The sequence below is a fragment of the Harpegnathos saltator genome, unplaced genomic scaffold (genome assembly GCF_003227715.2).
Source record: "Harpegnathos saltator strain DR-91 unplaced genomic scaffold, Hsal_v8.6 scaffold765, whole genome shotgun sequence".
NCBI classification, from domain to species: domain Eukaryota; kingdom Metazoa; phylum Arthropoda; class Insecta; order Hymenoptera; family Formicidae; genus Harpegnathos; species Harpegnathos saltator.
Window position 1 is genome coordinate 476,287 of NW_020230610.1, and position 15,303 is coordinate 491,589.

The 15,303-nt window shown below is 30.8% G+C and overlaps 1 protein-coding gene across 4 annotated transcripts in view; it reads right to left on the bottom strand.

Moving 5' to 3' along the window:
- Positions 1-14,473, bottom strand: part of Atg4a (Autophagy-related 4a) — a 456,226-nt gene extending 441,753 nt beyond the window's left edge. For 3 of the 4 annotated variants that reach the window (XM_025306187.1, XM_025306185.1, XM_025306186.1), the window contains exon 1: positions 14,188-14,473. In XM_025306187.1, coding sequence (XP_025161972.1) covers positions 14,188-14,203 — 16 coding nt within the window. In that variant the 5' untranslated portion in view covers positions 14,204-14,473. The remainder of the gene's footprint in view (positions 1-14,187) is intronic. The other variant, XM_025306188.1, reaches the window with a different exon arrangement.
- Between the last annotated feature and the right edge of the window lie 830 nt (positions 14,474-15,303).

Consider the following 15,303-nt stretch of genomic DNA (forward strand, 5'->3'; position numbering starts at 1 on the left):
AAACACTGCGTTAAATCAAAAAATGTTTTAGACAAAAGTTGTTTGATTTGAAGGGGGACATAAGACAGCGATAGCATTTGATTTATAGATGGCGCCACTTTCGAGATATTCGCTGACTACCAATTTTCATAAATGGAAATCCCAGTTTTTTATTATATCATCTTTTTCCACCAATTAATTTAAACAACTTTTGTCTGAAACATTTTTTTATCTGCTTAATACATTTTGATATATTTAAGGAAAACTTGGTAACTTTTCCAACATTTACCTTACGATATTTCACTAACTATTCGTCGAAAGAAAAAATAGTATTAGACTTTTTTACTTTATTTACTATCAAGAATATATTACTATAATAGTGCCCTCACTTTTGTTGATTTAATAATTTTGAAATTTCCCAAGGTCGATAAGTAAACAAAAGTTGGGGCATTATTATAGTAATATATTGTTGATAGTAAATGAAGTAAAAAAGTCTAATACTATTTTTTCTTTCGACGAATAGTTAGCGAGATATCGTAAGTTAAATGTTGAAAAAGTTATCAAGTTCTTCTTAAATATTTAAAAAAATATTAGGCAAATAAGAAAATGTTTCAGACAAAAGTTGTTAAAATTAATTGGTAGAAAAAGAAAATATTATATAATAAAAAATTAGGTTTTCTATTTAAAAAAATTAAGTTGACCTTCAACTGATCTTGGAAATGCCCTCCAAATACAAAACTGATAATGCCATTCTCTTTTCCCTTCGAAATCATGGAACATGTGTGTTGCAATGCGTGCGACTCGTCTTAGATAGCGCTAGAGCTCGCACGTTAGTTTTTCTCTAGTAAAAACCGCTCTAGGGTGTGTCGTACAGAAGAAGAAGCTGCTGTCCCGAGTCTTGCCTTTTTTTGTTTTATTCTGTTCGGGTTAAAACCAGAAGTTGAGCTCTGTGTATGGATTTGTACGTCAATTGTTCTAGCAACTGACATTCTGTATTCTCAGTCTAGACTTACATATATATATATATATATATATATATATATATATATATACAGGGTGCACGATTTATCTGAAGACATTGAAATATCTCGAGAACTATGCATTGGATAAAAAAAGTGGTTAATGAAAGTTGTTAGTCTCGAAGGGGGACATCCAATGATACCAAACTCGACCTCCCACCCCACCCCCTGCGGGTTGGGGGCAACTTTGAAATCTGAAATGGAAACCGCCATTTTTTTATTGCAGATACGGATTCTACGCCGCAAAGTACGTAAATTTTGTCCGAAACTTTTTTTTATATTCGTGATAGATGGCGCTGTAATCGTGAAAAATTATATTTTCCGCAATTCTCCAGAAATGATCATTGGATTGAGAAATAAAAAATACCTGTTCAATATTTTTAAAGAACATAATAAAAGTTATTCCCCCCCATCCTCTCGGGGTAGGGTGGGTGATAACGTTCAAATCTCAAATGGGGACCCACATTTTTCATTGCGGAATTAGATTGTATGTGAAATTTTTATTGAAACAATTTTTTTCATTCGTGATAGATAGCGTTGAATTTTTCCGAAAAACTACTTTTAGCGTTACACAGGAACAACGACGAGGACGTAGTAGTTTTATGTTCCCTTCGGGTGCTTTTTTAATGTGAGTCCCCTTGCCTCTCACAGATCGGGGTGCTTTTTTAATGTGAGTCCCCTTGCCTCTCACTGTTCAATTAATTAGAGTAAGTGTTCGAAATTTTTACCTTCAACTTCAATACACTTATTGATCCTTTTTTCAAATGACTGTACACAGGATGGAAGCATATCTGCGGGAGTTTCAGCGCAAGCGTTTCTTATGCGTTCTACCTTGTTTTCACGAGTTGTTGGCACTTGTTGATAAACCTTATCTTTTATCTGTGGGTAACCCCACAGAAAGAAATCCGGCGATGTCAAATCAGGCGACCTAGTAGGCCAATTAATCGGGCCACCTCTGCCAATCCACCGACAATTGTAATCACGGTCTAATACTTCCCGTGCTGCTATTGAGTTATGCGCTGGGCAACCGTCATGCAGATATGAACGTTACCATCCACCCTACCCCGAGAGGATGGGGGGAGGAATAACTTTTATTATATTCTTTAAAAATATTGAACAGGTATTTTTTATTTCTCAATCCAATGATCATTTCTGGAGAATTGCCGAAAATATAATTTTTTGCGATTACAGCGCCATCTATCACGAATCAAAAAAAGTTTCGGACAAAATTTACGTATTTTGTGGCGTAGAATCCATATCTGCAATAAAAAATGGGAATTTCCATTTAAGATTTCAAAGTTGCCCCCAATCCCCACCCCCAGGGGGTGGGGTGGGAGGTCAAGTTTGGTATCATTGGATGTCCCCCTTCGAGACTAACAACTTTCATTAACCACTTTCTCTTATCCAATGCATAATTCTAGAGATATTTCAATGTCTTCAGATAAATCGTGCACCCTGTATATACAGGGTGTTATAAAAGTCCCGGAAGAGCAGAATAACTCGAAAAATATGAGTCCTAGAAAAATGCGAAGTACTGGGTTTTTATGATTTTTTCCTGGCTATTTGACAGTAACCCTGGATTTGACCTTGACAATGATCTTGAAGGTCATTTCAAGGTCAGGTCAATTTTTTAAATGGGACCCCATACTTTTGACGCCAGAAATGAAAAGAGTGAAAAATTTTACGTTCGGATATGACCTTAAACACTGCAAATTTTGACCTCCGAAGGTCACGTAAAGGTCTAAACTTGTTTTAAGCTGAAAACGGGAATATCTTCGAAAATGCACCTTGCTAGGGAGCAATGTTACGCATAACAATAAGAATGTAGAGGTCAACGAGGGGCATTCAGCCGTGATCTTGCCCTTATTCTCAAGGTCATGAGTTAAGATTATTATTAAGGTCAAACCGGACTTTTTTAGGACTTAAAATCCATACTTTTGACCTAAAAGTGTCAAGATTGAAAAATTTACGTTCGGACATTACGTTTTCAACCTTGACCTTGTTCTCAAAATTATGCGTTTTACGTTACTTCACTGATCGTGAAGTCTACTGAAAGTAAAGCGTCTCGGAACCCGACCACTGAAGGCAAGGTGTCTCAAACCCGACCACTGAAGGCAAGGTGTCTCAAACCCGGCCACTGAAGGCAAGGTGTCTCAAACCCGACCACTGAAGGCAAGGTTCAGTTAGTCCCGGCCACCGAAGGCAAAGCATCTTGTAACTCGGCCTGAGATTACAAGAGATGTTCAAAATGTTCCCCATTGACCGTTTAACAGTGTGCTAAGCGGACGTACAAATTGTCAGTCGCACTCCTTATCATTTCTGGAGGTATTGCAGCACATTCGTCTATGATCCGTTGTTGAAGCTCATCCAGGTTACGAGGTTTAGTGAAATAAACTTTATTTTTTATGTAGCCCCAAAGAAAGAAATCAAGTGGTGCAATGTCGGGCGATCTCGATAGCCATTCTATTGTTTCTCTTCTACCTATCCATCGATTAGGGAAAGTATCGTTTAAATAGTTCCGAACAATGCGTCCATAATGTGGCGGTGCCCCATCTTGCTGGAACCAAATATCATCAAAATGATCACCAACGCTCTTCTGTATTGGTGGAACAATTTGGTCTGTTAGAAGCTGCAGATAGGTTTCTGAGTTCAAATTCCCATTTATAAAAAAAGGCCCAACCACTTGATTATCATAAAGACCTGCCCAAACATTCAATTTTTGAGGTCGCTGCGTATGTGCTTCAAGCATCCAATGAGGACTTTCGTTGTCCCAATATCTAAAATTATGACGGTTTACCTTACCAGTAATTTCAAAAGACGCTTCGTCTGAGAAAGCGGTTATTATGCTACAAGTCCGGTTGCTGATCAATTCTTTGCATCATAACTTCTGAAAATTGCACCCTGCGGTCAAAATCATCCTCATTCAACTCATGGTGGAGATGAATTTTGTAGGGGTGGAACTTAATGGTCTTTAGATTTTTGGAAATTGACAATACACTCATTTGAAGCTGTTGAGATGCTTTTCTAATTGACAATCTGGGATTTTCAACAAATGATTGGGCTACTTCAAATTGTCGCTCTTCTGTCGTTTGGGACCTTGGCCTCTCAGATTTTTGGCGGTTTTTATTACTCCCAGTTTCTACAAATCGTCTGATGGTACGAGATACAGTCGACATTGAAATATCTTCGCCTTCGTTACGAAAGTTTTCATTGAACAGCAATCTCACTTCACTGTATGACCTTTGTCTATCCCCCCATCCTCTCATCATCAATAGCGAAACTCTTTCATGCTCTGTAAGAGAAGCCATTTGGAACTGAAAACAAAAAATTGCAAAAATTTGGTATAAAAAATTCGGTTTCTTTACCTTTAAATAAAAATTATAAGTAATGTACCATTGATCGTTAATAATAATATGATAATAATTCAAAACGGACTAGAATGACATCAAAACTTGTTAAATCGATGAAAACTCAAAAACAATCTATTATCTGTTTGATACTGATAGAATCGAGACAAATAAAAACTTTGAAGCATATACTTTATCGATGGCGAATAAATTTTTCGGATACCGATCCTGGGATTTTTGAGTTCGCTAAAACCGAATCCGACACCGGATTTTGCAAATTCAAGGTGGCGGATTCAAGATAGCGGCCGATATTAAGGAATTACCAAAAATCGGAGTGTGACCTCTGTACGTAACGTAAAATCTCACTCTTCACATTATGGGGGGGAGGTAAAAGTATGTGTTTCCAGCTTAAAAAGATTAATTGACCTTGATATGACAGACACATAACCTTAAGAATAAGGTCAAGATTCAAAACGTCATACCCGAACGTAAAATTTTTCGACCTTGACACTTTTAGGTCAAAAGTATGAATTTTCAGTCCTAAAAAAGTCCGGTTTGACCTTAATAATAATCTTAACTCATGACCTGCAGAATAAGGGCAAGGTCACGGCTGAATGTGCCTTGTTGACCTCTACATTCTTATTTATATGCGTAACATTGCTCCCTAGCAGGTGCATTTTCGTGTTTTCAACCTAAAACAAGCTTATACCTTTATGTGATCTTCAGAGGTCAAATTTGGCAATGTTCAAGGTCATATCCGAACGTAAAAAGTTCCGCTCTTTTCATTTCTGGGGTCAAAAGTATGGGATCCCATTAAAAAAAAATTGACCTAACCTTGAAATGACCTTCAAAGTCATTGTCAAAGTCGAATCCAAAGTCATCGTCAGATAGCCAGAAAAAAATTATAAAAACTCAGTACTTTGCATTTTTTCTAGGACTCATATTTCTCGAGTTATTCTGCTCTTCCCGGACTTTTATAACATCCTGTATACAGGATAGTCCATTTTAATCGACAATCGGAAATATTTCATCAAGTATGCCAGATCGCGAAAAATGTTTCAGAGAAAGGTGTTTAGTTTGAAGGGGGACATAAGACTACGTCATTGGTTTGACTTTGAATGAACGTGCCAAGGTCACGTTAAGGTCAGCTTATTTTTCTTAAATAGAAACCCTCATTTTTTATTGTATCATCTTATTCTACCAATTAATTTGAACAACTTTCGTTCGAAACATTTTTTTATTTGCCTAATATGTTTTGAGTTATTTCAGAGAAATTTGATGACTTTTTTAATACTTAATTTACGATATCTCGCTAACTATTTATTGGAAGAAAAGATGGTACTAGACTTTTTTACTCTATCTGGTCTCAAGAACATATTGTCACCATAGCGTCCTGACTTATGTCAACTTATCGACTTTTGCAAATTTCAAAATCATCAAATTATTTAGACAAATAAAAAAATTTTATTATTTTAGCAATTATTGCTCAATACGTAGATGAGCGAAGAAGCGCGCCGATCCGCCGTTGTTACCTGCCGCTCCGGCCCAAGCCATACGGAGTAGCAGGTCCGCGATGCCCGCCTACTGTTTATTCGTTCATCTATTTAACGATTTTTCTTAAAACTTTACGTAGTCGATTCCAATTTTTTCCCGTCCGTTGTATTTATCTCGATGTTTTTACGTTTTTTATAAGGTTTGTAAGTTTACAGTCAACCACCCTGTATATGTATGTATGTATATGTATATGTATATATTTGTAAATAATTCTTCCAGAATGGCGTTTTACGTATTGCTGTATGATATGTACAATATAACAATACCAGCAAAATGGATACATTTTGAGAAATCTATATTTTAAATACCAAAAACATGTAAACAGCTAAGTCAAGCCTGCATAAAACAATTGCAACCGTTACCTGAGTGGGACGTAATTACATTTAAGACGAGTTTTGGCCCTTATGGTTCGTTTTATATGTTGATATTTTATATCAAATTATAAAATTATAATATTTATTCGAAAATATATTATAGAAACATATCAAACTGCCCGATCTGTAGAAAAAGCTTTAAGCGATATATCAGCGTCAGATGACAATATTGTAATACAGACTGAGACGGAGGATGTTCCCAAAAAGAGACTTATTAAAAAACGAAAGTTTTATGGAGATACATCGAGCAATGAAGGTATATTTACAGGATACATTTCTACAATCAATTGTATATATTAAAAGTAAAAAATCTAAAATCCAAATTTTGAATAGTTCTAGATGAAGAAACACAATGTAAAATTATGCCAATGTAAAAGATGCCATCGAATTACATTCCACCAACAAAAAGTGTCTCTGATTCTCCAAACCAAATGATTAAGGAATTATCGACGATCACTAAGCCTGGTTTGTCATTTATTTACACTTCTTAAAAAATATTAAGGGATAATATTTTATTACAAATATATTATCGTAAACATCATTTTTGTACTTTATGGGAATATGTATATATATCAATATATGTATATGTATATATAGAACGCTCATCTGCAACACATAACGTGTCTTCAAAAACTTTTGACGAAATTTTCGAAAACTGCTTAACCACAATACAAGATGAAAATATTTTGGACTTTGGCAATGAAACTTTCTCTGAAGAACAGTTACAATCTTGTAATATAAGTACTGCATTAATTACTATTCTTATATTGATCAGAGTTGTATATAAAATTAAATATTAAAATATACATATTTTAAAATTTTCTTGCTTTTTCCTGTTGGTCACTACTTATCATCTTCTGCATTTCTGAAAGGCATTTCTAAACATGTAAGATTTTATATTTAACTCTCAATTATGACCTTGCGATCAAAACGACACCAATTAAAATGAAGAATGTTTAATAATTTTGTCATCAATATTACTAAACATCCTTCATTTGGACCTGCGTTCGGGCAGAGCACTTTTACCGCTATAAATAGTCTTAAAGTGAAGGATGTTTAGTAATATTGATGACAAAATTATTAAACATTTTTCATTTTAATTGGTGTCGTTTTTATCGCAGGGTGATAGTTGAGAGTTAAATATAAAATCTTACATGTTTAGAAATGTCTTTCAGAAATGCAGAAGATGATAGTGACCAACAGGAAAAAAACAAGAAAACTTTAAAACGTACATTTTCAATTGTTATTACTTGATAAATCTTTTACGATGAATTAGAATGTGTTAATAAATAATAAACTTTGTATTGTTCATTTTGCCACCTAATCTAAGAAAAAATACAGCAATGTCGCAAGCAGCTAAAAATATAATTAAAAAAAAGAGATGAAATACCTACAGCAGTATTACACGATATGCTTGAAAATCCTGCTTCTCTCATTTCATGTAATATTATTGCCTGATGTTGATATAAACAATATATTTTCTGTAATTATTGTTATAGAAGCTTCAACATCTCGACCAACAATAGTGTCAAACGTAAAATTTTCTAATGCACATGACATACGCATAAGTAATGTAGCAGATAATATAAGTGAACAAAATATTGATAACGCACTGAATTTTGAACATACATCTTGTTGTGGTAAATTTTATTTTATTTTGCTAGTAAATATAATACATAATAAAACCGATTATTAAGAATAATTAATAAAACAGTTAAATTAAATTTCATTGGTTACTTCTTCTTTTTGTTGTTTAGAAAAATGTCGGCGCGCATATAATAAAAAGTTTATGACACTGGAGCGGAAGCTGAATCGAATTATCCATTTCCTGGAAAATACCAAAAAGGTGAACAGTGAAGTGCAAAAAGATTGATTTTTCTTCATTACCCAATTTTCCCCTTACCACACTTGAGGAAGTATAAGCTTTTAACCATCAGTTAGAAGATGAATACATTTGGCGACAATTCGTAAGTATATTAATTGAATTTATTAATGTAATTGCTTAAAATTATCAACACGGAAACAAGTGGAACGAATTTGCAATAAAAAATATACATCATACCATTTATAATTGTTACAGATTGAAAAGATGTCACAAGTGGGTGGAGAAACAATTGCAAAAACAATTAGAAACATTATGTCGCAACTTATTGGGCATGAAGTTGCTCTAAGATATTCTTGGACAGGGCAGAACAAAACGTTGTCTTTAAGAAAATCGAAACTGTCGGATTCAATAATTGGTATTACTAAGTTTATCCAGTATTTTTATTTTGATTTAAAACAGCTATTTACTGTCGTAAAATGTTTATATATCAATTATCATATTTGTTTGAAGACAAAGCTTTTGAAGACAAAGCAATGTACAATAAGCGAAATCGAATCTTGTATTCAAGAGTGGTTGGGACGATCTGGCGACAGAATGAGAGCATTATTAAAAAAATAAATTCTTTTCAGTTTCGTTCTTTATTTTCTTATTATATAGTTTTAATATATATACTTTTATTACATATAATGAAAATTTATTCATGTTTATTTTCTTATTACAAAATTCTATGACAATATGATCTTATTACATATAATGAAAATTTTTATCAAGCCGATTAAAAAAAATATATATAAAAATGGATCTTTCGAATTTATTATACCTGACCAATTTTGATTACGTTAAGTCAACTAAAAGTCGACTTTTAATGAAGCAACATTGACTAAAAGTTGGTTTATAAATGCTGTATTGTTGACTTAAAGCTGACTTCTAAGTCGACTTCTGGCTGACTAACGGCCGACTATAGTCAGGACATTTGCCGGCTATTAGTCAACTATTAGTCGACATTCAGTCTGACTTTGAAGTCGACTTTAGACTTCTTCTGCCGACTTATAGTCAACTAATAGTCGACTTGGTGCTGTTTGGGTAACATATGCAGATGATTTAGTATTGGTAGCAAAAAGTAGGATAGCGTTGATAGACATGTTGGATACTCTATGGAGATTTCTGAAAGAGGAAACAAGAATTAAATTAGGAAAAATCGAAAATATTAGTGTTTAATAAGGAAAGGAAAAAAAAGGATGGAAATGGAAAAACATATGGAAAAACATAGAAGAAGTAGATAAGATAATTAAATCTAGGCTTTATGCTCAATAGGGAGGGAAATTATAGGGAGCACATAAAAGAATTAAGTAAGAAAGGGAATATGGTAGAATTAAGTAGGAAAAGGAATATGATGAGAAAAATATGGGGATTAGGAGAGAGAGTTTGTAAAAATGATTTCTTGAGAAGATGGAACCTGTTTAAATATTAGGTACAGAGCACAGAGCAATGGCATATGCAGTAGAATTATAGGGATGGGAGGAAAAAAAACTAGAAAAAATAATGATAACCTATGTAAGATGAATATTTAAATTAGATTTCTGTACGCCGAGATATATAATTACAAGAGAACTAATGATGGATAAATTAAAAGTGGGATGGGACATAAGGACAAAGAGATATGAGGAAAGAATAATAAATAATAAGGAAAAAGATAGCTTCGTAAGGATGTGCTGGAGAGCAAAGAAGGAAGGAAAAGGAGAAGACGATTATAGGAATGGAAAGATTAGGTATTATAATAGAAACCGGAGGGGGAATAGAACTAGTAGAAAAGTTTAGAAGGGAAGAGAGAAACATAGAACAAGAAATAATAGAAAGAAAAAGGGATTTACAAAGGCAATGGGAAGAAAGCAAAATAGCAAAAGCAAGGTACAATGGGAAATATGCAGAAATAAAAACGGAAGGAAAATGTTCAGAATATTTAATGAAAGAAAAGATATTTAGTTTAGACAAGAGAAATGAAATAAGGGCAATGATGAGGCTAAGGTGTGGTAATATGGAAGAAAATAACAAGTATTGGATAGAGATAGAGAAAAGAAAATGTATGTTATGTGAACTAATCTAGATAGTATGGATCACTATATAGAAGAATGTAATAAGACAGAAAGATGGTTTAATAAATTAAGAAGTAATAGGAAGGAAATAAAGGAAAAGATATGGAAGGTAGATTTAACAGGAGAAAGAGGTAGGATATTAAAAATGATATAAAACAAGAAGGAGAAAAGTCTACAGAAAAAGAGAAAAAGATAGAGAAATCAAATAACTAATCTAGAATAAGAATAATTACAGTAGTATATTGTACTACATACATTGTATATTGTAAATAATACACATGTGCATATATTGTAAACAGCGTAAATAACATCTTAGCAAGGAACAGAAGAATAAAGTAGACAAGGAAGATTAAGTTATAAGTAATAAGACAAAGCATAAGTTATAAGTAATAAGGCATAGGCAAAGTAAGAATAAGGGCAATATAGGATTAAGGTAACTTAAGTAGAATAGGAAAGGGATAGGAAATATAGACGAGGTAGGAATGGATGGATAGATGAGTGTGGATAAGGAAAATGTAAACCAAGTCCCTTCTTGGCAATAAGCTGAAGAATGAATAAATATATATATATATATATATATATATATATGATAAGTATTTCTGGATTATTTTAATTTATAGAAGTGTCTAACAATTAAAAGCAAAACGCTCGTATGCGGATAGGGTGAATCAAATTAAACTATACTCTATTTTGTCAATCTCACAGTATTTATTAAGGAATTAACTAAACAGTATTAGTGAACATATGCATAATATAGAAAGATGATCTTTGCAAAGTCTCATTCAGAATGATTCGAATCTGTTGATATATAGTCTGATAATCTCCTAGCAAAATTGACAGATCATGATAGACATTGGAGTTGTGCAGTTAATATCATGCACCTCTTGCTGTTGCCAACAGATAATCAATAAATTCGAGCTATTTTTTATATTTTACAGAACTCATCCACCTGTTTCCTGTTCATTCATTAACATTCTTTAATTAATTCCTTCATAACTATTCTGTAATTCATAAAATGATACAGAATTTTCCTGTTCATTTTAGTTCACTTTACCTACACACAAGTATTTTATTTTATATTGTTCTTAATTGAGTATTTTGTTCTTAAACATTCTAATCTCTCTATTACAATTATCAAATAACTCCCCCCTTCTAAACCTTTTAAATAATATATAATATTAAAAAAGAGGAAAATATATTTCCTCTTTTATAAAATACTACCTTTTTATTATTTCACCTAAATTGAATATATAATTAAAAGTTTAATTAAAAACACATAACTTAGGATAATTAACTTTTAACTTTAACAAGTTAATTTAATTTTCTAACTTAACTTTTAATCGAGTTAGTTGTCTAAATAATTTTTAATATAAACTCAGTTAATTTATAAATTGTTAACTTTAAAATTTTAAATTTAAAATTAACTTGTAAAAAAATTATCTTACTGTTGCAAAAAAATTAACTTACTTAACCCTGTCAATATTTATTATTTTTAACAAAATAAGATAAGTTTAATCTAAAGAAATAGTCTATTGAAATCTTTCAAATCAATAATCTCTCTTATCTGCTCTGATATATCTATACAATTAATACCTACTTGCATTTCTTATCGTCAAGTTTAAAAAAGTTCTACTATAACCAGAAAATTTTTTAAAATTCTAAAAAGCTCCAAGAATAAAATAACCTTCTGTTTAAATTTGAAGTCAAAAAATAGTTATAAGTTATAAGAAAAATTAATAAACCAGACATCTCTCAAAGAAACTCTGAAAAGAATCAGAAAAAGGGAACTAAAAAATATATCATTTTTAATTCTAGAAAGTCAATAAATATTGGACATGTTTCTCAGTTTTTAAGTTGGTATATTAAAAGTTTAGTATATTCTTCATCTATAAATAATATATAAGAATTATATTAAATTATATTACAAAGAATTCAAAATATGGAATAGAATACAATTACATAGAATTCAAAATTCAGCTAGACTAATTCGAAGAAAACCAAGAATTTTTTAAAGAATTTGTAATTCCATAATAAAATATTAAATGTGTGCAGAAATGAATTGAGGCCATATAGAACATCTTTAATAATATCAAAATAATAATAAAATTATAATATAGTAAGATACTTTTTTATTAAACATTATCAAATTGTTTACTAATCAGCTTTTATTCAGTATAGTGAATACCATCTACTTTATAAGTTTTAAATCCTTTCTTTTAATAACCTATAAATAATCTCATATTTATGATCTCATCATATATGTTACATATATAATGTGTACATATATATTTACTGAACAATTTTTGAACTATGTTTATTAAAATTTCCTCTATTTTGTGAGTACTATCTGCCCTTAAAACTTTTTTTTAAACATCTTGTATAATTAATTATTTCCTCGAAATAGTTATATATAATCACATATATGGTCACATAAAAATAAAATTTAACTCTAATTAAGGATTATACATAATTACAGATAAAGTGTTTAAAAAAAAGGATTCAGGACTTTAAGAACAAATAGTATTCATGAAATGGAGGAAAAAAATCCTAGAACAATATTAATTAAAAAATTATTGTTGGAGTTATATAAATGATTGTTTATTTTAATTAAAGCAAGTGACTCACTTGTTTTTGGTTCCTTTGTATTCTCTGATATAAATTGTCTGTATTATTTATCAGTAAAGAGTATACCATGCTTTAGAGGAATCCCTACGAAGTGTCTTTTCGCTCTTGCTTGGATTGTAAACATCTATTTTCTTCACATTTATACACATGCTTTATCAAGCAATTGTTAGTCATATCAGTGAACAGTGAACAGTTACAGAGAGCTATAACATAGTTTTCACAGTATGGTATATTAACATAAGTTAGTTATAATATAATACAGTTAAATTACAACACACTGTTATCAAATCTTCTGTCAGCTTTATAAGCATGTCAGAAGCAAGTAGGTCACTTGCTTTAATTAAAATAAATAATTGTTTATAATAATCATTCATAATTACAATAATATTAATTTCCCAAACTATATTTATTAAAATGTCTTTTTTTTATTTTATAAGTACTATCTCTCCTTAAAATCCTTTTTTAAATATCCTGTATAATTAAATGTTTCTCTCAAATAGTTATTAATAAAAACAATGACACATATGTCTCTAACTACAAAAATTATTATATTAAAATAAAATAAATAATTACAATAAGTAATTTAAATATAAATAACTATTTAAATAAATATGCACCAAAGAATTATCATTTATTTAAAAATAGAAAAAGTCACTCAATTCACAATCTTAATTAATATATTACCTTTGATAAATATTACTTGAATATTTTACAGTGTTTATTTTCTAGGTATCCTAACTTCAAGAACAAATATTTAAACTTTTTGTTTTGTAGTATTATTCATAACTCATACTTAAAAATTTTAATATCCTTATTTATGAAATCCTATAAGTAACATTTATTATTTGAAAAGTGAAATAAATTTACTGAAACATAACATTTTGTTGAATAATTAATGAATTTTTTGAAACTCTGATGTATATTAAAAATACATTTAACAATATAATTACTTTAAATATGTCATCTTTATTATTAACAAGCACTTTTCATAAGAATATCAAAAATAAGAATTAGAAGTAAATGTTACCAAAAATATATATGAAAAAAGCATAATAAATATAATTTAATTAATTAATATGAACATAATTGATTTTAATTTATTTTTTCTGTTTTAGAGAAACATTGTTTACTCTTATCTCTTAGGGTATCTTCTATAATTATTTTTAATAATTATCTTATTTTTATTAATATTCTTATGTATCTTATAGATACATTTTAAAAATTATATTATTACTGAATAATGACAAAATAAAATATAATTTATCTGGTAATTAACTCCAACCAACTTTTTAATGGATAAAAATGCTATCTTATAGAAATATTTTATAATTAAAACAATTTTAAAAAGGTTAGGTCGAAAGATTTACTTACACGCACTTTCACACATTCAGAAACATTAGTCATTGCAATTCAGTTGACCTTGTATGTAATGAGGTTAGACACGTCATTTGAGTTCAAAAAAATATTTGAAAAATCACAAACTACAGATATTTTTATTAATAATAAGAAAAAGTTTGAATCTCTTGCACTTCGATATTTTCACTTTAAATTTTCCAATTAAACGATGCAAAACAGAAGTTGATCCAATAAAAGCTGTAACACTGAATAAGTTCCGATATTTACTATTGTTTACTATCAATAACTATGTTCCGACACAGACGAGATACTGTAGAAGACTGTTAGCCTTACGGAATTTAGCGTATGAGAGAAATTTCCCCGAGTGCTAACGCCCTCTTAGGAATATCGTGGCCGGAATATGAAGTAGCTCAAACAAGCATAGATGAGAACAAATATGAAATAGAGAGAAAAAGGTATCGGAAAGTATCAAAAGAGTAGAGTTTCCAATCCCGGATACAATTTAGGATCCTGGGATTTCGGAATTTTTTAGATTCCATCCTAGGATCCCGGGATTATATATATGTAAAGAAAGAAAAAACTAGTCCCGGGATTATACAGGGTCATATACAGGGAAAAATATTGGACCCCCCTAATATCTTCAGTTAGAATGCATTTTGGAGAAAATGTCCAATAGCAAAGTTATATGGTTTCAAGCGGGGAGTAAGATGATGACCTTGACTTTGAGCTCGACCATACTCTTCAAGGTCATTTCAGGGTCAACCTTATTTTTTTAAATGGAACCCCCAACATTTCATTACATATTCTTATAGCTTATCTCGAGAGCTTTCCAAAACATCATAATAAAACATTTTTTCATTACTTTTAAGTTCATTACTTACAAGTACTTTTTGAGTTATAAAGGTTTGAAATTAACAATTTTTTGACACAAAATGTAAAATATCTTGTAAAATATTATTTAGTTTTCAGTAATCATAACCTTAATACTTTTGTGCGCGAAATAATGAGATCAATTAATTGGTTTAAGGAAAATACATTAATCGAAAAGTATCGGCTCCCCTTAATATTTTCAGTAAGAATGAATTTTGGAAAAATGTCCAATAGCAAAGTTGTACAGCTTCAAGCGGTTAT